Source organism: Balaenoptera acutorostrata, chromosome 3 (genome assembly GCF_949987535.1).
Source record: "Balaenoptera acutorostrata chromosome 3, mBalAcu1.1, whole genome shotgun sequence".
In the NCBI taxonomy this organism is placed as follows: domain Eukaryota; kingdom Metazoa; phylum Chordata; class Mammalia; order Artiodactyla; family Balaenopteridae; genus Balaenoptera; species Balaenoptera acutorostrata.
This window is the reverse complement of record NC_080066.1, coordinates 70836595-70858204: the sequence shown is the minus strand read 5'-3', so window position 1 is coordinate 70858204 and position 21610 is coordinate 70836595. Positions and strand designations below refer to the sequence as shown.

General features: G+C 45.5%; 2 protein-coding genes across 7 annotated transcripts in view; one reads left to right on the top strand and one right to left on the bottom strand.

Annotated features, from left to right (window-relative positions):
• ZWILCH (zwilch kinetochore protein) overlaps positions 1-3794 on the top strand; it is a 37775-nt gene extending 33981 nt beyond the window's left edge. For all 3 annotated transcript variants that reach the window (XM_007166068.3, XM_057543947.1, XM_057543948.1), the window contains 2 exons: positions 2420-2534; positions 3656-3794. In XM_007166068.3, coding sequence (XP_007166130.1) covers positions 2420-2508 — 89 coding nt within the window. In that variant the 3' untranslated portion in view covers positions 2509-2534; positions 3656-3794. The remainder of the gene's footprint in view (positions 1-2419; positions 2535-3655) is intronic.
• A 29-nt stretch (positions 3795-3823) lies between these two features.
• Positions 3824-21552, bottom strand: LCTL (lactase like). 4 transcript variants are annotated; one of them, XM_057543950.1, is made up of 15 exons: positions 21281-21552; positions 20306-20364; positions 16857-16979; positions 15059-15222; positions 14369-14456; positions 13952-14061; positions 13187-13315; positions 12989-13084; positions 11563-11617; positions 11306-11467; positions 7509-7783; positions 6669-6795; positions 6296-6495; positions 5351-5414; positions 3824-3947 (listed from the first exon to the last, which is right to left on the bottom strand). In XM_057543950.1, exons 3-15 carry the CDS (start codon positions 16858-16860, stop codon positions 3832-3834), a joined length of 1590 nt encoding a protein of 529 aa, XP_057399933.1. In that variant the 5' UTR covers positions 16861-16979; positions 20306-20364; positions 21281-21552; the 3' UTR covers positions 3824-3831. The 4 variants fall into 4 exon arrangements, with proteins under 4 accessions (XP_057399933.1, XP_057399932.1, XP_007166129.2 ...); XM_057543949.1 differs by lacking the exons at positions 16857-16979; positions 20306-20364; positions 21281-21552 and adding exons at positions 15633-15834; positions 16338-16591; XM_007166067.2 differs by lacking the exons at positions 16857-16979; positions 20306-20364; positions 21281-21552 and adding exons at positions 15633-15830; positions 16338-16385.
• Between the last annotated feature and the right edge of the window lie 58 nt (positions 21553-21610).

Sequence of the window (21610 nt, the reverse complement as noted above, 5' to 3'; positions counted from 1 at the left end):
CATAATGGGAACTTCTCTATTCATATGGCTGAACTGTGAAAGTCCTAAAGAAATCAAATTTTCCTGAGAACCATCAGTTAAGATCGTGCTATCTTTTCTAAGTGTGATATAAAAGCTGGAGCCTATAAAAGATTGAAAATGAACTGTATAAAAATAAAAAAATTTCTGCGTGGCAAAAAATACCAGAGGCGAAGCAACAGACAAATGATAAACTAAGAAAAGAAATTTGCAGCTCATGTTCAGAAAAGGGGCTACATTCTCTAGTATATAAAGAACTTCCAGATCTGTAAGAAAAGTATTAATAACTCAGTAGAAAAAATGGGCAAGTAATATGAACCGTTTACCAAAAAGGAAATTCAAATGTCATCTTAAAAGCAAAAGGTGACCAACCCACCTATAATAAGAGAAATGCAAATTTATATTCTGTAGATACCATCTTTCACCTGTCAGATTAGCAGAGATCAACATGTTTGGTGTCACAGTGCTGGCCGGGATTTGGGGGAACCTCACGTACTGCTGGATGGAGTGTAAAGTTGTATGGCTTTTGTGGAGGGTGATATTCACCAAAATTTTAAAGAATACATTCTTTGTACCACCAGTTCCATTAATAGGAATCTATTCCACATAGATAACCAGACATGTGCAAAAAGGCCTGTGGACCAGATCACTAATTGCAGTATTGTTTACAGTAGCAAAAACATGGGCCTGGGGCATAGAAAAACCTCTGAAAGGAGACAACTAAAGCTCAACCCTGAGGTGTGGAATGATGAGGGCAGGGGTGGGTCTCAGCTTTGATCATTAAAAGCATCTGGGGAGCCTTTAAAGTCCTAATACCCAGACCAAGTGAATCAGAATCGCTGGAGGTAGAGCCTGGACATCAGAATTTTTAAAGTTCTCCAGGTGATTTCATTGTGCAACGAAGGTTAAAGACCACCAGTTTAAACATTTTATTTTATCTATATTTGTCGTTTCAGGGTTTTTTTCTTAAAGACATGTGTGTTATGATTTAAAAAGTTTAAAAGACATGAATAAATGTGATACATTTTTCGAAAATACCATTTTAAAATAAATTTTATTACATTAAGATTAAACCTGTTAGGAGATTAATACAAGATTAAACACCTTTTCCAATGATGCTGAATAAGTGAAGTATACGGAACCTATCTTCTAGAGTCTTTTTAATGCAGGTTGCTTCAAAAAAGAATGAAAGTTGTTTTGAATGTTAGAGTTAAAACTATTTGCTAATGTATTGGTCCAGTGACTCCTTTTATGAAAATAAGGAATTTTTATGAAATCATATATTTACGTGCTTGGAAACACACTCACACTCCATTTTGACTTGAACTTCATAACCTCTTCTACCCATTATGTATTCTTGATGTGTTTGTCTAGAAATTATTCAGTGACCTTTGGCCCAAACCAAGACCCACTGTTAAAGGAGGACTTCATTTGTAAAAGTCATAGATTATTCAAACAAAGCCTCAGTTGTAGATATTCAAGTCCGATAATCATTTACTTTTGGCCAAAGATCATAGGCATTTACAAAATTAGACTTTCTGTTTCATTGGACTGAGCACTTAAGGTGAAATAGTAGCTTTTCAAGATACCTAACGGTATGATGCTCTTGAGTAAAACAGTTGACATCAAAAGCAGGAAGACTGAAGAGAGAAAAGTGTACTTTTAGCTGCCCTGGGAAAAGAGAATAATGACTTGGAGTTAATGGGGAAGAAAAACAGTGTCCAGTAGAGTGCTGCTCACCCAGTGGGTGCTCGGCAAATGATTGCTGGTAATGGTGGGAATATGGAAACCAAAATGTGGACCCACAAGGAAGTGGACATGATCTCATCTAAATGTTAATTGTATCATTTGATTTTGAAATACAACAATCTTCAGGAGAAAAAAATGGATATGTGTCTAGCCCTAAGACTATAAATCCTAAGTAGAAAATGTTTTCTGAAATATATATTACGATTGGAAGAAGACAGTTATATTTAACTGTAGTGGAGGAGGCATTAAAAAATAAAGCAGTAGCTTACCAAATTAAAAATATATAATTTTTTTGTGGGGGAGGCTGCACTGTGCAGCCTGTGGGATTTTAGTTCCCTGGACCAGGGATCCAACCTGGGCCCCCAGCAGTGGAAGTGTGGAGTCCTAACCACTGGACTGCCAGGGAATTCCCCCTGAATATATAATTTTTAAAAATCTACTTTAGTTTGTTTAGTCATGTTTTCAATGCATCAAGAGGGTTGACTATTAAAAGGAATTGTCTTTGCTGATTTTTGTCTAACAAGTTCTTTTAAAGTAGAAGACACATCATTCAGACTACCTCTTGATTGTTGTAAAATTCAGCAGTAACTTAGCAGAGAAACAATTCAATGAATTGTTGATGAATTCAATTCTGATCTCTCTCTGGTTATAGATTTTTCTGAATTAACATTAAACGGTAGCCTGGAAGAAAGGATATCCTTTACTAACATGGTTACCTGCAGCCAGGTGCATTTCAAGTGAAGTGTGCTGATGGGACCCTCTGTAAGGTAGTATGTTCACTTTTTGTTCTCTGCAAATACTTTATAATGTCTTAAATACCTTACTTTTTTCTTTTTTTCTTTCTACAACATAAATGCTGATTTAATACATTTGGAGTATGGATTATTAGTAATCACATAAAAGGCTTACCAGTGTTTACTGGTGTGTTACTGAGCAGTGCAAATCTTTAATTTCCTTTCTACCTTCTGTAGTCAACTGACAGTTTAATCCTAAAACCAGAGAAATGAAAAAAATTTTTTTGAGTGGTAATGTCTTTGCATTTGAAATCTGTATATATATAGTAGAAGGAGAGTTTGGTCTCAAAACCATTGATGGAAGAGAAAAACCCTAAACAGGCATGCCAATTTGACATTGAAAACAAAGTTTTGTTAAAAACAGTTGTAACCCAGCCCAATTATAGGACTAAGTCCCAGATGTAAATACCCTTTTTAAAATGTTTAACTTGAGGTAGTATTAACCAAAAGAATTAATGGAATAGCCTTTTCTACGATCTTACTGTTTTTGTGTTTCACAAACAACATTAAGTAGAATCAGATAATGAATAAAATACCTAACATCATTCTTTCTCTTAAGCCATGTTTTGTACCCAAATAGATGGATATTAATTTTAGCATTTCAGCATAGTTAAGAATAAAATGGACTTAAAAAAAAACAGAATATTTAGTTACAGAGAAGATATATAAATTAAATAATCAATATATAATATTTCTTTGACGTATTTCATTGAGTAAAGGATATTAATTTAGCATGAGAAAATTTCTTTCAGAAAAGTATATATGCTCATTTACTTGGTACCCACCTGATGCTTTTTCATGGTTGCCTGATAGGATTTACAGTCTGAAAGGACTATTATATCTAAAGGATTGACTTTGTCCGTCATGTGTAGGGCAGTGCTAATGTGGCAATCATTTCTACATTAAAATAATATTTCCAGACAGATTTTAAAATAAGTTACAAAACAGTTTGTGCACTGTGATCCCTTTTTGCAAAATGAAAATCAATGCATAATATACAGCAAAATATTAACATTGACTTTGAGAGGGGTGAGATTACAGGTGATTTTTATTTCATTTACACTTATTTTTATTTTCCAATTCTTCAATCCCAGCTCAAGCCAAAAAAAGAGAGAGAGAGAGAGAGAAAGAGAGGTGGTGGGAAGGTAATTATCACAGAACCTGAAAACAGATGTATGTAAACCTTCGAAGGAGAAAAAGGAGGAAGATCCTGAAGAAGATCCCGAAGGTTCTCTGTGAAAGATGCAGCTACAAAATGGATGACCCTGTCTCAGCTCAGGCTCCGCAGCAGAAGCATCAGGAGAACTGCAGCGATCAGTATACAGAGGGTGCAGACTGTAGGTACCAAGATCTCCGTCATGATCTGCATGTAACTTAGAAAAGGCTCTGCGGAGGGGGAGACAGCAACATGGCAGATGAGAATGTGGTCATTTTGGCGAATGCAGCTTCATCCTGAAAGCTGCAGCTGTCTGGATAAACTTGGAAAATGGCATCATCACACTTGCTAATTATTCTCATTTGCTATAAAAGAGAACCTGGTAAATTAAACGTTATAAAAAAATTATGTGAGGGCTTTGTAAGATATTTCAGAAAATATGGATTAAGAATGCTTAAATTTGGGTCTTCCATAGGTACTGTAATAAAGTCTAAATGTATGTCAATGCTAGTGCTTACTCAGAATATTAGCAGCCATATTCCTCAGTTTCTATAATTCTCTTCGGGGGGGATTTAGGAAAGAAAATTCCTTGGAAAACATTTGCATCCTTTCAAAAATGTTTATTGTATATCTTAAGAGGTATAGGAAGTTCTGCATTGAAAATTTTTATGGTCATTCTTAACACAGCTAAATAGTCTTTAAGAGTTAAATGATAAGCATATTTCATGTGCGTTAACATTGTAGTGGACATTTACGAAATACCTGCTTTTAAGTTTTGTGCCAGGCACCCTTGGTTACCGAGATAAATAAGGCACAGGCCCAATTCTCATGGAGCTCATGGGCTCAACAGTAAATTCTACATCATGTCTCTACATTAAGTTTATTTTAGTTTAATGGAATATACATCTTTAATATTTGCCTGATTATTTAGATGAGGGGGGAGGGGACAGTGGTATATTGGCCTGTAAAAATAGTTGAATTGGTAGGATTTGGTCTAGCATTTTCCACCTCTGATACCACATGGAAGATGAATTCATTAAAACAGGAAGTGTATTTCTCTGGTTGCCCTTACATAGAGAGAAAGACAAAATTCAAAGAAACAAATGATATGCGTTGGCATTTCTTGATGCATGGTTACATCCTGGTTATTCTACATCTCTGATCCTTTTAGATCCTATTGCATTAGAAATGCCTTCTGTGAGAGCAGGGACCTTGTTGTTTATTGCTATGTCCCCAGGGCTTAAAACACCCTTGAGTCAATAGTGACTGCTTCATAATTACTTGCTGAATGAGTGAATATAATATCTAGAGTGTTTGATTTTTCTTCATTCCATTTGGTATAATGGTTGAATTTCTCCCTCCTTCCAACAAAGCCCACTATAACACAATAGTAGATTTATAAATTTACAGTATGATTCAGAATCAAACTAGAGTAGATATTTCTTTTCCATGGTAGATTTTAAAAAAATTTTAAGTGCTGATAGAAATTTGACATTGCTTCAAAGTAAAGGAAAGTCCATTTCTAATCATGTGGTTTTGGAAGATTGACTTAAGGTGGGTCCACATTTTGAGATTTTGGTAATACCATTACATATGTAATTACATGGTTTAATTATCAAAGAATTAAACTCACCTGCAGCAAGCATCTGGTTGTTGATAGAGCAGGTTTCCAAGGCTTTGAGGTACCAACTTTCCACCTAATAAAAACCCACTTGATAAGTAAAGTTGTCTTAAACGAGTTTTTTGCTGTTTGAAATCATGTTTGGAATAATATGGGGTAAGAAATATATTTTTAAAATCTGCTTGTAGTTTAAATCAGTTAATAGTTATTGAATGCCTATGTGCATCATTGTGAGGGAGCCAAAGAACAGAGTTTTTATTCTTGAGCTTATAATCTAGCTATCTTTTTCTAATAATGCAATTACTGTCTTTTCTAGTAATGCAAAACTGGTGAATACCTGATGGTTATCAGTCACTGCTTCTATTTATAGTCCCACTAGGCTCACTCTAAAGAATATTGATAAACAAATGAGTTTTTTTTTTAATTAAGACACTCTAAATTACAACTTATATTCCCTGCCATTAGGTGTAGCAGCATACAGAATAGAGAGCTGATAGAAAAATTTGTAGGTTATTGAAAATGGGAGGTTTTAAAGGATTTTTTTAATTATTACTTTTAATCTCATTTTGGAACCAGTGCATTTGTATCACTGTACAATTTGGTGGGAAAAGAAGTGAAGATTATATGGTCATTATATATTCAATTTACTTAACTTTTCATGTATGTTGAAGAATAGGTAGTATTTGTTTGCATTAAGATACAACATTTAGGATAACATTTAAATCACAGTTTCTGTTGACTGTCATAACCTAAAGTAAACAGGACTCCTGCATAACCCTAGTCTGCCCTTAATGCTCTGTGTGCTAGGATTGCATTTTACAGTGTACCCCATTCTAAGCAAATCAGCAGAGAGGTGGTGAAAGGGGAAGAAACAATAGGCCCACTTGCCAAACTCTGCACCCCAGCTGCCTAGCTCTTCTAAAATCCAGAATGAGTAACACTGATAATTATTCCTACCTCTCGAGGATTGGGAAACCCATTGGCAGTGATAATCTTCTTGTAATATTCAACTGAAGCCTTTGGATAGCGCGGCCTATTTTTCTTGTTGAAATCGACATAGTAGAATCCATATCTATCTGAGTATCCTCTCTCCCATTCAAACTTATCCAACAGAGACCAGGAAGTATACCCTTTTATATTAGCACCGTCTTTGATAGCTGCAAAGACATTCCATTTTTAATATATTTCATTTTCTTGGAAAAATAGTATTGCGAAGATCATCTTAAATGTTTTCATCTATGAGATTTAGAAATATGTTTTAGTCAATCGTGTATTATCAAATTTTGCCCAAGTTAAATAGAAAGATATGTGAAGACAGTTTGTATCTCACCTTTTAGCATTTCATTTGTGTATCCTTTAAGGTATTGAATTCTCCACTCATCACATAATTGGGTACAGTGTAATTTTTGAGATGCTCCATTTTCTGTCACATATATGGGTGGATTGCCGTATTGAGTCTGAAAGGAATCATGGGAACACATATTGAAGGCTGCCATATTCTAATTGGGTGTGTTTAGCGTTTAGTAGATGCCAGTTAACATGTTTATTTAGAGATGAATGTAGGCAGGGGGCAAGTTCATATAGAAGAATATATTTCTTGACAGAGCATCATTTTAGAGAAAATATGCTTCAGGTCTTGTTCTTTCCCACACATTCCAGTACAGGTGAGAAGAGCAGCAAAATAACTAAATATGAGATAAGAATTTTAAAGTTTTATATATAAATATGTATATAATATATATATATATACATAATCATATGAAATATGTGCATATTATATTACATAAATATAATTTATATAATGTATAACAACCATGTATATGATCATTCATAGTAGACATTCATCATTTTTTTTTGTTTGTTTTTGGCCATGCCGTGCAGCATGCGGGATCTTACTTCCCTAACCAGGGATCAAACACGTGCCCCTTGCAATGGAAGCACCGAGTCTTAACCACTGGACCACTAGAGAAGTCCACATTAGTCTTTTTTGTTGTTTTCTTTCTTTCTTTCTTTCTTTTTTTTTAGTCTTTCTTTAAGGCCTATATCGAGTAGCTTCTGAAGTATAAGTAACTGGGTTTTTAAATTAACTTTAAAATGTAGGCACCTGAGCTTATACTATAAGAACATGAATTCAGGTAAAAAATGTCCTTTAGCTTAATGTAATAATCACCTGAGCAAAGTTGAGAAGCCTCCTAAATCCCCATGGCACAGAATGTAGCCATTTAGACCCCAGATCAGGCCAGTTTGGGTCAACCAGCTCAACTAGGTCACGATCGTTCTGGTAGCTGGGCCCCTGGCGAGAGGGGTAGTTCCTTTCTGTGATGTACCGAGTCGTAAAATGACCTAATCCCAAGAAATCAGAGGTGCCTTTAATGTAGCTCTTTTCCTGGAGTGAGAACACCGGTAACCTCGACATATCCAGGCCTTGCTCTGCACTCTTTCTTCCTAATGAGAGAAGAAAATAAAATTTAACCAAGTTTTGTTTTCTCACAATCATTCTCTTGTCATGTACCATGATGATACTGGCATGTTGACATGAAAGCTGTTATCCAGATCCTGGGCTTTGGAATTCATCTGTGTGGAAATTATAACCTTAGCCTTTCAAACTGGAATTTTTTTTTTTGTATTTGTTTATTTATTTATTTATGGCTGTGTTGGGTCTTCATTTCTGTGCGAGGGCTTTCTCTAGTTGTGGCAAGCGGGGGCCACTCTTCATCGTGGTGCGCGGGCCCCTCACTGTCGCGGCCTCTCGTTGCGGAGCACAGGCTCCAGATGCGCAGGCTCAGTAGTTGTGGCTCATGGGCTCAGTTGCTCCGCGGCATGTGGGATCTTCCCAGACCAGGGCTCGAACCCGTGTCCCCTGCATTGGCAGGCAGATTCTCAACCACTGCGCCACCAGGGAAGCCCCCTCAAACTGGAATTTTGACATTTGAATGCTAGCCAAAAATTTTTAAGTTTATATTGCTTAAAAGTAATATTTTCACAGATTACTCAGTAACTTGTGTGTGGATAATTGTGTAGCTATCTGGAAAAAAGAACTAGGTTATTCCTGACATCAAAAATTGGTAATTTTGCTTGCCTCTAGGAAGGGAACTGGAGGCCAGTGGTAGCATGGGGAGAGACATGGTCACGTTCAGGCCTTGTTGTAGTGTAAGCTAACATCACCTCTGCGTTGGGCAATGTTTTCCTATCTTTCAAAATTGTAAAAGTGTGTGTCCTTTCACCGACCAATTCTAAATCTGCTTATCCTACACTTTACTCATGTAAAACGATGTATGTACAAGGATCTTCATTACAGATGGAGTAGCAAAAGATTAGAAGCAACCTGAAGGTCTGTCAGGAGAGACTGGTTAAAAACATGATGGGATATCCATCAGTACCACACTATGTGGCCATGAGAATGAATGAGGCAGTGCTTCATACACCAACAAGGACGAGTGCCAAGACGGATGCTCAAGTGAAACAAAGATTCAGAGTGTTGCGTACATACAGTACATGCAAGTATATACACATGCCGAGCAGCAGTGTTCTTGATCACACGTGCACAATGCATCTCTGGAAGTGTACTTACTTCTGAGGAGGATAGGAGCAGTGGGCGGGGGAGGGAAGGAAGCTTAACTTTTTTCACTTTTTTGTACTTCAAAACATGTGAAACATGTCCTTGTATAATCTATGCAAAAAAAGTTTTAAATCAATGTATAAAGAGAAGTAACATTTTTATGAGTTGATCTAAAATGTAGCCATAAAAATGTTTCCAAAGAGACTGCTGGCTTAGATTAAATGAGTGAAAAGATTGTATTATTAAATTCCTTTAAATTATTAGCATGTTATTACTTTCAGTTACATGTAGTAACTTGAGAAAAACCACAGGAATTGTCACTGTAGTGTCTACTACAATAGCCACTCACCATATGTGGCTACTGGAATATGGCTAATGTGACTGCAGCTTCAACTCAGTCACACTGAAGGATTGAATTTTTAATTTTGTTTAATTTGAATTTGAATAGACACAAATGGCTACAGGCTATCATATTGAACAGCACAGATATAGGACATGCAGAACATTTCCATGATCACCAAAAGTTCTATTGGACAGCACTCGTCTAGAATTACCTTTCTTCATATATTTATTGTGAATGAAGAGGTGCCTCTGAGATGCCTGGAAGTAATTTGTGAATGAGATTTCAGGCAGAATGCTTTCACTACTAAAGAAAATATTAACTGTTTTATTTGTCAGTTATACTTAATAATGCTGAAACAAAAGAAAAAAGAAAAAGAAAAAAACTGCTTAGAGGATCCTTCTTTCCACATTGTATAAGGGAAAAATTGAGCTCTGTTCCCACTTGAATTATCATAGAGTTAGAGTTGGTGGGGTCTGGGATTATTGGCTTTAAGCCCAAGAATTGTTCTATGATAGGTAATCAGTTTGGCCTTTTAGTACAGTCTTGTAGCGCCTGCAGTGGCCTCTGAGGGTCCCAAGAGAGCAAACACAGCATGTGAATGATGGGGTGTGTCTGTAGGAATGTTCCATATGGGCACTGTCCCATCCTGAGGGCTTTTTCCTTACGCATCTTGAGGAAATCATTCTCAAGATTTTGAGTGTATGTGTACAGAACATGTCACAGAACTGGTTATTGTCAAAAGATTTTTAGAGATTATTTTGTCTAATCCCTTCATTTTTAGGTGATAAGATTGAGACAGGACGAGGTGAAGCACCTTGCTCAGAATCACTCACTGGTTAGTGGCAGAGTTGGAATTAGAACTTGCTGCCTTCTATTCCAGACAAGTCTTGATAGATGGTGCTTTAGAAAGGGAAATTTTTGAAATGTTGAAACATTCTTAGTCAAACATCTAAAATAGCCTTGATGTGTGAGATATAGCCTATTTCACCGTCATCCTTGTCTTTTTTACGGAGGTGTGGGCTGATACCTCTAAATCACAGTTATATGTTTAGATTCATATGGCCAGACACTGCTGGTTGCCTACCCAATAGACCCATGCCTGTCTTCTTCCATGCCCTCTTTTCTCATCCCCTTCCAAAGGGCCACATCCTTTCTGGGAGTCTTGACCCCTCCCCAGGCTCTGAGGCTCTAGCCCTGGTGGTCTAGGGCACCTTGGGGCATTTGACAATTCTGTCCCTTGAGGCACAGCGGGAAGTCAGCTGGGAGTAGACTGATGTTTCCTGGGAAGATTTTCCTTGTTCTTAAAAACAGATATGATGGTACTATCCCCTTTTTTTCTGCCTCAGGGTGTTGATGGGTAAAGGTGATGCCTGGAGCTGCTACAGCCATCCTGTGGCCTTGGGGAGTGGCTGATGAACTAGCTAAAAGTGCCAGAGTGGAAAGATGGAATGAGTCTGGGTTCTCAAAGACAACCCTGAGGGCTGGATTAATTAGCTGTGGATTACCCTTTTCTGGATTTCAGGTGAGATGATAAATTCCTTACTTTTCAAGCCATTTTATTTGGAGTTTTCTGTTACGTGGCAGTTAAAAGCATCAAAATTAATACAGCCTTGTGAGATCTGTCTTTATTCTCTTCTCTGACACTGTGGAAACTAGAGCTTGGAAAGTATTTCTCAAGTGGCAGAAAGAACCAGCAATAGGACTGACTCCACCCATGACTGTGTCTTTGACTTCTCACTCCTGCTTCACTACAGTTGGATGGAGTGGAGTGGGGAGGAGGAGACAGGAGAACAGAACACAAAAGAGAGCAGCCTAGAGAATTGCTAATTTTTTTCCCCTGGATTCTGAAATTCTCAATTTCCAGGTCTAGGAATTTGTTTGGATGTCCCCCACCCTCCCAGTTTGAATAACCAGTTCTAAATTCTTTGGGAGCTGGGTTATCCCTCGAGTGCCTCACCCAAACCGACCCAGTGTGTTCTTCTATCCCCCTGCCTTTTGGTCATTTCACTTGAGCTCAATACTGTTGCTGTGGTATCTGGAGTCTTAAAAACGTGACGTGGCTCACCGATATGGTCCTTCATGACTTGCGGGTAGTCACCGGCGTAAATGGGGTTGGCAAACCAGCCCAGGCAGAACTGTAGGTATCTCTCGGCAGCCTCTGTGTCCTTGGGGTTACTAATGTCCACAGGTTCCCCCCAGTCGCAGTTTAATGAAATCCCCACCAGACCTTATAAGAAGAGAAAGAAAAGGGGGTGGCAGGCAGAGTGACATTGCTCCTCTGGTCACCCGTCTGTTCTCGGCGCACGTGGTGGCGGGGCTCACCTTGCTGCTTGCTGCGCCATGTGTTGTTGTAGGAGTGCCAGGCTTGGGCATGGGCCTGGAAGAGAAAGGAGTCCATCGGAGGTGCCTGCCTCATTCATTTCTCTCCTCCCTTTCAACCCAAGGTGGCCTTTCTCTCCTTCCTGACTCTAGAGATCATTTTAAGTCCTATCCTTTTCATGAGTCCAGCCTTGATTAGCCTAATCCATAGTCTCCCTTCCTCTGACCTCCATTTTCTTTGTGCTGTGGAGGAAACTTGCTCTAAATCTGGCATAAACACATAAGCCACCACTTTGTGTTATTTATTGTTTCTAAGATTTTTGCTCACGTGTCTTGTTTTGTTCCTGGTTGTCCTCTGTAGTAACAAGGCAATGCTTTCAGCATAGGTGCTCAGGAAGTTAGGAAAATATAATGCCAAGCATCCGGAACAGTCTTGAGAAACAGAATCCAAAATGTGCCAACCTGCCTTCTTTCCATATTCTCTCCCAGGGACCCACTGATATCTTCAGAGCCCTGCCCTTTAAATATTCACAGTTTAAGAAATCCTAAGCCAAATAGGGAAAGATGAGAAAGTTCTCTTGCTGACGTGAATTTGAGGTATGTCCCCAGTGATCCCTTGCCTGCCCGCTTGATCAGATTGTTCACCTTCGGTGGACAGCCCATTGGGGCCACCATGCCTCGCACCCCTGTTCCCCAATCATCATCACCTGGACCCTCATGTATGTCCTGGAATGTGACCAATCCCCTCCCCTGCTTCTCAAGCCTTTCCAGTAGCCTTGTAATTCACCCGTTGGCATCTCCTCTCAATGTCCCCCTCAATTTCTGCCCTAACTGAGCCTGACTGCCCCCAAAGACCGCAGCCATGGCAGCTCTTTCCCGCAGACGCTATTTTTTCCCCTCACACCCCACATACCTTAGGAGAGTGCCTGCCTTGCTCTTTGTGGCTGCTTCCAAACGATTTCTCCTTCCTCCTTCAAAAACTCCAGGTCCTCTGAAGTCCATGCTATCAGACAAGCACTCCTAACCCCTTCCTGCTGCTGTCCTTCACCAACCTCCAGTTACGTCTGCTCAGTCACTGACGATGTTCGCCCCTAGCTCACTGTCATCCCCCCACTTCCTCCTGTCACCATGCCTCACAAAAGAGTTTAGACCTGTAGGTGACAAGTTTTCACATGCATGTGCTCCAGCCCCTTGGCTAGATTGCAAGCTCTAGGGAGCGGTCACGGTGTCGTCTGGGCTGCCGTGTCCAGCAGAGTCCTGGATGACAGGACACCACCTCGTAGATCCTCATGGAAGGGAAGGGGACCATGTTAAGGTGACGTGGCAGAGGACTGGGCTCAGACTCGGGCCCTGGGGTGGGCTTAGCTGTCGCTGGGACTCACCCTTCCACCTTGAACCCAGCCTTCACTCCCGGAAGGACCCACTTCACCTTAATGACGTGATGTGCTGCCTTGTACAGGCCCGTGCCATGGAGCTTCAGGCCAGGTGCGTGGTGGCCCGTCTCGTAGCCTTTCTCTGCCATTGTCTGCAGGGATGGCAAGTGGGGACCACAGGACCCGTGAGAAGTGACAGGGTACACTCCTGCCTGGAAAGTGGGTTTTCCCACCTGGAGGGGGGCCTTGCTTACCCGAGGATCACTGAAGGTGACCCAGTGCTTCACCCGGTCCCCAAAGGCCTCGAAGCATAGGCTGGCGTAATCACTGAAGTAGTTGGCCGTGCTCACGTTCTGCCACCCGCCATACTTGACCTGGAGCAGCTGCAAACAGAGGGGTGGAGAGAGAAGCAGGTGCCCCAGCCCTCTAAAGCATTGATAGTACCCATCTTCTCCCCATCACCTCCCTGAAGCCAATGACCTCCCACCACCCTGTGTCACAGAGAGGTACATAAGTGGCTCCTCTGCCAGCTGGGCCGTGATCTCCACAGAGCCTTGTTGAACGAATGAAAAAACTGCTTGAATAGTGATGTCTAACTGTGAGGTTCTTAAGCATGTTGAGGCTTTATGGAAATCGCTTGGGAGGGGGCGCTCGTATATGAGCACATACATTTCTAACAACCTGGGGGAGAAAAGGCTAAACAAACTCGCTCATTATTCCATCAACTCTTACTCAAAAGATGCTCCTTTCTTTATAGTCTGAGTTGTTTCCAGGCCAAATGTTTTGGAAAACATCAAAATCTGCGCTTACCACTTATTGCAAACATCAGTTAAACCAGTGGGACCTCCCTGCCTTGGGTAAGTTGGGAGATTTCTTCTTCACTCCGTGCCATCTTCCTGTCCAGAGCCAGAGCCCAGACCCCAGCCTTTGCCCCCACCTTGGCAACCCCAAGTGCCCAGATCAGGCTCCCTCCTGCTGAGCTGAGCGCCCCTTGGGCCTCTGAGCCCGCGCGGCCTCACCTGTGGGAGATCCCAGTGGTGCAGGGTCACGATGGGGGTGATGTTACTCTTCAGAAGGGCGTCAATGAAGTCACTGTAGAATTGGATTCCCTTCTTGTTCACCCCGTCAGCTGAAGGCGAAATAAAAGGGGGGGACTTGATGAGAAAGGATCTTGGTCTTGACCTTCTGAAGTGCACTATTCCTGGGACCTGGAGCTTTCTGTAGGCCTGAAGGCGCCCTCAGCCCACCAGCACTCGGGTCTCATCTGAGATAGCTACTCCTGGGAGCCCAGCTACCTGCAGAACCCGTGAGAGCTGCTGCTGGGGAAACCGTGCTCATGGGCTGTTCTCCCCGCCCAGGACTCTGTGGTGTCCCCACAAAGCCAACACGGCCAAAAGGGGCCACTCGTGGGCTGGGGCGGTGTGGCCTTAGCTCACCTCGCACACCCGTGGGCAGGAGCCGGGGCCAGGACAGGGAGAACCGGTAGTGGCTGACGTGCAGCTCCCTCAGCAGAGCAACATCCTCCTGTGCAGACAGGGGTGGGTGCAGGGCAGGGTCAGCGGGACCCCACCAGGGCTCCTCCTGTACGTACTCCTCATCTACGCAGCAGGCGTGACGCCACCTGCCCCCGCTTCCTCCTGGGGCTACGCCAGGAGTCAAGTAAAATGCAGGCTATGAGGATGCTTTGAGAAATCCATCAGGGTGATGGATCCCCAATCCAGAGAGGAAAGTGGGTGCTGAGCAAAGGGACAGAGGATGAGCTGGTCCCGCTCTCCCCACAGGGGGCCCATTCCCATGCGGGGACCAGGGCTTCAGGCTACTGTGGCCTGTAGGCCCTGGGGTCATGGCCTCAGCCCTTCAGCTGCCCATCGCTTAGACTAAGGCACTGGCTCAGGTGGGGCCCAGCTTTCCTTTCCTCCTTCATCCACCTTCCCACATCCTGGCACTCCCTCCCCAAGCCCCAGTCACCACCGACCCCACCCCTGGCTCGGCTGCACTGGGATTGGGGATGTTTAGCAGAGCACTTGGTTGACATTGTCACTTGGGTTCCCCCAATATGTCTGTCACCTCCCAACTCTCCCTAGGTGATGCTCAATCATACACACACGTGCACACCCATCACTCACCTGGACCTTGTAGTAGCCGTTACAGGCCACGTCTGCAGTCTCCTCCCCAAATACATTCCCTTTCCCGCTGTGCGTGAAGGTGTCCCAGATGCTGGGCCCTTTCCCGTCCTGGTCCCAGGCGCCCTCAGTCTGGAAGGCGGAACTGCCCACGCCCCAGGAGAAGCCTGCAAATGGAGACCCCCAAGTTGGGCTCTGAGTCCCCTCCCACTCCCCACCCAGGACTGGGACCCTGGGCTGTGCCCCCCAGGCCACAAAGCAAGCCCCCTCCCCAGCAGCCTGCCCTGTCTCCCTAGGAGTGGGAGCATGTGTGGTAGGGCTGGGGGAGGGGGGAGACAATACGTTAAAAGCATTTATCTGCACCATTTTAGCTCTGATTTGCATTTACTATCTATACAGTAACTTTAGAAAAAAATCTGTTAGGAACTTCTTTTATTTCGGAACAACTACATGGGGTTATTTTCCCCATCCTACCTATAAGGAAGCTAAAACACCAAACTCCTTGACAAGTCAGCCAAGGTAGGCAAGCTGACAGACAAACGGACAGACGGACAGACCAACGGAGGAGTGGACGTACCAAGTGGGAAGGTTCCATAGTAGAAGGAGGCCTCTTCCAGGGATTCCCTCCTGGTGGCCCCCAGCCTGGACACCAGCAGTAGCACCCACCAAAGAGTGACAGCCCGCACTGGCTTCATGGCACCCGGCTCTCCCCCATACCCGAGAAAGCACATGTGCCAGGTGTAGGCCCATGCAGCCAGGGCTTGGGGGGCAGATCCTGGCTTGGGGAAAAAGGAGGGGAGGAGGTGGGACGAGGTGGAGGCGCTTTATCTAGAGAAGCATTGGCTCTTCTGGGGTCAGCTAGTCCCTGGCTTTGCTGGGACCCACCAGCACAGGCTGAGGCTGGGCTCCAGATATGATTCCCAAGTTAAACACTAAGGAGGACAAAGACCGGGCATGGGGAGCTCTGGGTCTGATAGGCAACGCTTCAAACCACCCCTGTCCCTGTCTTATGGGGGAGACCCAGCCTATACCCTGTGATGGCCTCAGTCTGATGGGGAAACCACTCTGCCTTAGGGACGCTCCAGTCTGATGGGGCTGGCAGGAAAGCCCACAGAGCCCCTGCAGCACCCCACCTACACACTGTGGCCTGTGCACAGAGACAGACACCTCCGCAAGCCGGGGGTCACGAGCAGGGTCACCATCCCAGGGTCTTCTGTCCTAAGGGTTGGGGCAATTCCCTTCCCCTGGGCTCCCCTCTCTGACGCCAGCCTAGCCAGCTTACCCAGGATTGTCCTCGGTCCCAGACACCCCCAGAGTAGCAGCTGGTGGCCAGAGCACTGTCAGACTGAGCCCCCCAGGGCCTGTGCGCCCCCCCCAAGAGCAGAGCCCTCAGCCCAGCGAAGGCTCTGGTTGGGGGCGTGACCAGTGGCCTAACCCCCCTACAAAGAGCTTCAATAGCCCCAATTCAGTGGGGAGGGCAGGAATGCTGAGCTGGCCAGCGGGGCCTGAGTCAGCAGCCAGGCAGCTTGGCCCTGGGCCCGGGGCATCCAGTTAGCCCCCTCCCAGGGTAGAGGAGCAGTGACCCAGTCCCCTGGTCCCTTCTGGGCCCAGTGTGCCGCCTTCAGCTCATCTTAGCCTATGAAACTCCAGGTTGTGGCCGGGCAGGGAGTAGTGTGTGGGGGCATCTGTCACTGTGTCCACCCCTTCCTGCTGCCAGAGAAAGTTCACTGTAGAAGGTAAATATGGTTTTCCCACATCACCCTCCTCTCTGGATCCCTCATTCATTCCTTTACTCACTCACTCATTGAATCACAACTGTCTGGGGAATTCCCTGGCAGTCCAGTGGTTAGGACTCGGCGCTTTCACTGCTGTGGGCCCGGGTCGATAGAGCCCTGGTCCAGGAGCTAATATCCCACAAGCCTCCCTGCAAAGCCAAAAAAAAAAGAAGGTATATTAAAAAAAAAAAATTCACGAGTGGCAGCTAGATCACACCCTCCCTGGAAGCTCAGCGCCTCCTGCTCCCCACCCAGGCTGCCAAGGAGGTCTCCCACTGTGCTTCCTTCACTATGGTGCCCTCACCGCTCCATATCCCTCCCCTCCCGCCCCCCACTTGCGGCTCCCTGCATCTCACTCAACCTCCAGCCTCCCTGCCTTCAGCTAAGCCCCGCTGTAGCTCCTTAACGGGGCAGGTCTTATCACCCCTTTGTGGTTGATTAATTTCTTTCTGCCAGAGTGAGGTGGGACTTGGTCTGAGTCCTCCAGGAGTTGGGGATCTTGTGGGACAGGGAGGCCAGAGGGAGTGTGAAAGTGAGGTGGTTTTAAGCGCTGTGCAAAAACCAAATCAAATCAATAAAAATAAACACTGTGCCAGGGATCAGGGCTCTAATGGAAGGATGGACAGAACACTGTAGAGGCGCAGGGAGGTAAGGCTGGCTTCAGAGGGAGGGGACATTGGACAAGATACTTGAAGGATGTGGAAGCACTCGCTAGATGGCGTGGAGCATGGAGGGCACGGGAACTGACAGAGGGAACAGCATGAGCAAAGGCTCTGAGGTGTGTTTGGGGACCTGGCAGCTTGGTATCTTCTCTCCTCTTGCATCTGTCCTACCGTGACCAGGCAGGGCTGTGTCCTCAGGTGAGCAGCCCACTGGACGTCACCCTCGCGGCCACCTCTTTTGTGGGTGGACTGCCGTGAGAGTCCAAGGCCAGTGGTGCGCTATTTGCACTGGTGCTGCTACCTGCCCTGCCAGGCCTGTAGGCCCTGGGGACTCTGCTCTCCAGGCTGAGGTTGGCAGGAAACATAAAACTTTAAGACCTGATGTCATTTCTGAAAAATGCCCCCTTCTCTCAGAGCCAGGGGCCTAGTGTTTGTGATGAGGGAGGGGCTCGTCAGCCCGGCCTGGCCAGGGGCTGCTTGGGGTCTGACTGCAGACCCGGTCTCCACCGTCTGGTCCCCGTTCCCCACAGGCTCCAAGCTGGAAGCCTGGGCCTCACAGCTGGGTGACCACCACCCACCCTCACTACTCCCAACCCCATCCCACTCCAGGGCTGCTTGGGCCCTGCCAGAGGCTTGGAGCAACGAGGGTAGAACCCTTCCCTTGGGTGGGTGGGGTGTTCTAAAGTCCCTGGAGGCCAGGCCTGGCTGAAGAGCAAGCGTGTTGCGGGATGGGTGGCCCTCTTTATCTTCCCCCTCTTCCCTCACAAGGGGCTGCAGAGTGGGGGTCCCTCTGCCAGCAGCCTCTGTAGGGCCCAGGCCAGAGTCGAAGCTCTATGACTTTTAGGAAGGGCCTTGGTAAAAGCAAAATGTCTGGTCTTCCGTCCTGGGGAGTGCTGATGGGTCCAAGGCACAGGGGCGCAGTGGGTGTGGGTATGGGAGAGGCTCAGCTCAGCCCGCTCTGTACCTCTGGATCCTTCCGAGGGAATCGAGGGGCTGGCGTGGGAAGGACACTGGAGATCCATGTCGCCAGGAACGGACCGTGGGCTCCAGTGACAGGCACTTCCTCTCTCTGGGACTGAGGCTCCCTATCTAGAATGAGAGCTACTATCCCTGCTGACACTGCAGGGCCCAGCCATTCTATTCCCTGGTCCTAGGAGCTAATCTTTCTCTCTCTGGGGAGGAAGGGGTCTCTAGGCCCCATCCAACCCTCACTTCTTCCCCCCAGCTCTGCAGCCCAACTCAGCCCTGCCCAGTCCGGAGCTAAGGGGACAAGTCCCAGGAGACAAAGTTTAGTGCCGTGTGACATTGGGCCAGCCACTACCCTTCTCTGGGCCTTCATTTCCTCCTCTAAGGAGGCTGGCTACCAGCTGTCTGGAGTTTTCCTCAGGTCTGGGTTCATTAAAGAGGTGACAGGCTGTTTTCAGGTTGTCTTGTCTCTGCAGGAGCCGGGCTGGGATGGAGGCAGGGGATTTGCAGGGATGAGAGTGGGGCTGGTTGAGCCCATCAGGGTGTTGTGTGTGTGTGTGTGTGTGTGTGTGTGTGTGTGTGTGTCTCCTTTCTCTTGGGGAAAGGAGCCCATCCTGGGGTGCAGAGCTGTCCTGGGAAGCAGGAGTACAGGGGCAGGAGTGGGGTGCTTGGTTTATAAGGAGCACTATGGGCCTGAGTCAGACTTTCTCCTGAGTTTTCTTCTGAGGATGGAGCAGACAAGTCCTCTGTGACAAACCATTGGGAGAAGAGTGGGGGCAAAGGTGGGAGAGATGAGGAGAGTGGCCTGTAGAGCGGAAGAGGGTGGTGGTTAGGATCAGAGTCTCTGGAGTCAAGTATATCTTTGAATCCCAGCTCAGCATCTGCCAGCTGAGTGTTCCATACAAGTTACTGAATTTCTCTGAGCCATTTTTCATATATAAAAGGGGATGACAGGGACTTCCCTGGTGGCACAGTGGTTAAGAATCCACCTGCCAACGCAGGGGACACGAGTTCGATCCCTGGTCCAGGAAGATCCCACATGCCGCGGAGCAACTAAGCCCGTGTGCCACAACTACTGAAGCCCACGCGCCTAGAGCCCGTGCTCTGCAACAAGAGAAACCACTGCAATGAGAAGCCCGCGCACCGCAACAGAGTAGCCCCCGCTCGCCGCAACTAGAGAAAGCCCACGCACAGCAACGAAGACCCAACACGGCCAAAACTAAATAAATGAATAAATAAATAAATACATGCTTGGAAAAAAAAAATGGGGATGACAATAGTACCTGCTTCATAGGGTCATTTAAGCATTAAATGACATGATAGATGTAAATGCTTTATGCAGTGCCTGGCAGAGAGAAAAGCCCCAATAAACTATCTCCGTGGGAGTTCCCTGGTGGTCTAGTGGTTAGGATTTGGCGCTTTCACTACCGTGGCCCAGGTTCAATCCCTGGTCCCGGGACTGAGATCCTGCAAGCCACGTGGTGCGGCCAAAAAACAAAAACAAAAACAAAAAACTATCTCCATCATCAATGCCATCATATTGTGAAGGCTGAAATCCAGCTCTGCCACTCACAAGGGCTCTCTGGGCGAGGCACAGAGCCTCAGAGGGTAGACACTCCCTGATGTTCTGACAAGGGGTTTCCATGATCAGAGAGCTTTGTCTGGGAGATGCCAAAATCCCTCTGTGCTGTGGGCTCTGCAGGAGCCAGGCCTCTCTGTCCATTGAGGCCAAAGCTCCGCTCCCCAGAACACCAGTCACTGCCTGAGGGCAAGGTGCCTAGGGTGTCAGCAGATTTTGAGGGCTGCTGCTAGTTCTGGCTCTGTGAACAAAACCCAGGGCCTTTTACCTTCTGAGTGTTGATGGTCACTTCCAAGGTCCACTTCATTTCTCTGAGCAGCCCCTACCCTGTATTATAAAAATGTGCAAACACACAGAAAAATGGAAAGTTTATACTGCCCACACTCTGTGCCCACCACTGAGACTATACTTGCTTTATCCCACGTCCATCCCTCTTTTCCTCTCTCCACCCAGCAATTCATCTTGCTTTTTGGATGCATTTCAAAAGTAAGCTGCGAGTGTCAGTTCACTTCACCCCTAAACCCTTCGGTAGGCATATCATTAACTGTATTATGGTTCTTTTGTTTTCGAGGTAAAATTTGCTTGCAGTGAAACTCACAAATCTTAAATGCACTCTTCTGTGAGTTTTGACAAATGCAGTCATGTGTAACCAAACCACTGTTAAGATATGGAACATGAATTTGTTTCTTTCTAACTGAGTCATGCTGCATCTTTCTGAGGACTTTGGGGGAAATTCCCATGGGTCTCAGAAGCAGGAATCCATGTCATCTTTCCCTCTGATTTCTGGCTGCTTGGAAATTCTGAGATATGTTTGTGGCCCGCTTCCAGCATGTGTACAGGACATGTTATGCATTTCTGTGTCATCTTACTCTCCCTTCTCTGCGATTTCCTTGTCTGTTATTTTTAAATCCTGCTGAGGTATATGCAACTCTACAGGCTGGTTCTCAAATCCGTTTTTTGGAACAAGACTGAAGGAGTTCTGCATAATCATAGTGGAATTTTCAAGATATTTCAATGGTTTGTGGTGGCCAAATATGTGAAATTGAGGCTGTTCCAGTAAATCTGGAATGAATTGATACCCTATCCATAGAGTATGAACCTGTGTGTAGAGTATGCATGTGTACACACACATACACACACACACACAGTGTTGGAGGGCACACACACGAAGAATTCTTTTCTTGGTCCAGACACTGGCATTGGCAGTGAAACCATCAATTCCAAACCCAAAGAGCCCACTCACCAGTGGCCTTGCTGCCCGGGACCCCTGCAGGCGGAAGTTGGGGAGGGGATGGCGGTCTGAATAGCGGTCTTGGAGGGCTGGAACAAGCCGTGATGATGGTGACGTGTCCGGAACTAGGCTGCCCAGCCAGCCAGCGCTTCCCACCGGAGCACTTTGGTCTGGGCTCATCTCCTGGTGATTTCCCAGGTCCCGCCTTGCATTTTCTCCCCTCATTTGCGCTCGTGGGGAGCCCCTGGGCCAGCTGCCGAAGACCTCCCAGACAAGCCTTCAAGTTCCAGGTCATGGAGGGCGGCAAGGGTGAGGATGTGGGGTGGGGAGAGGGGAGGAGTT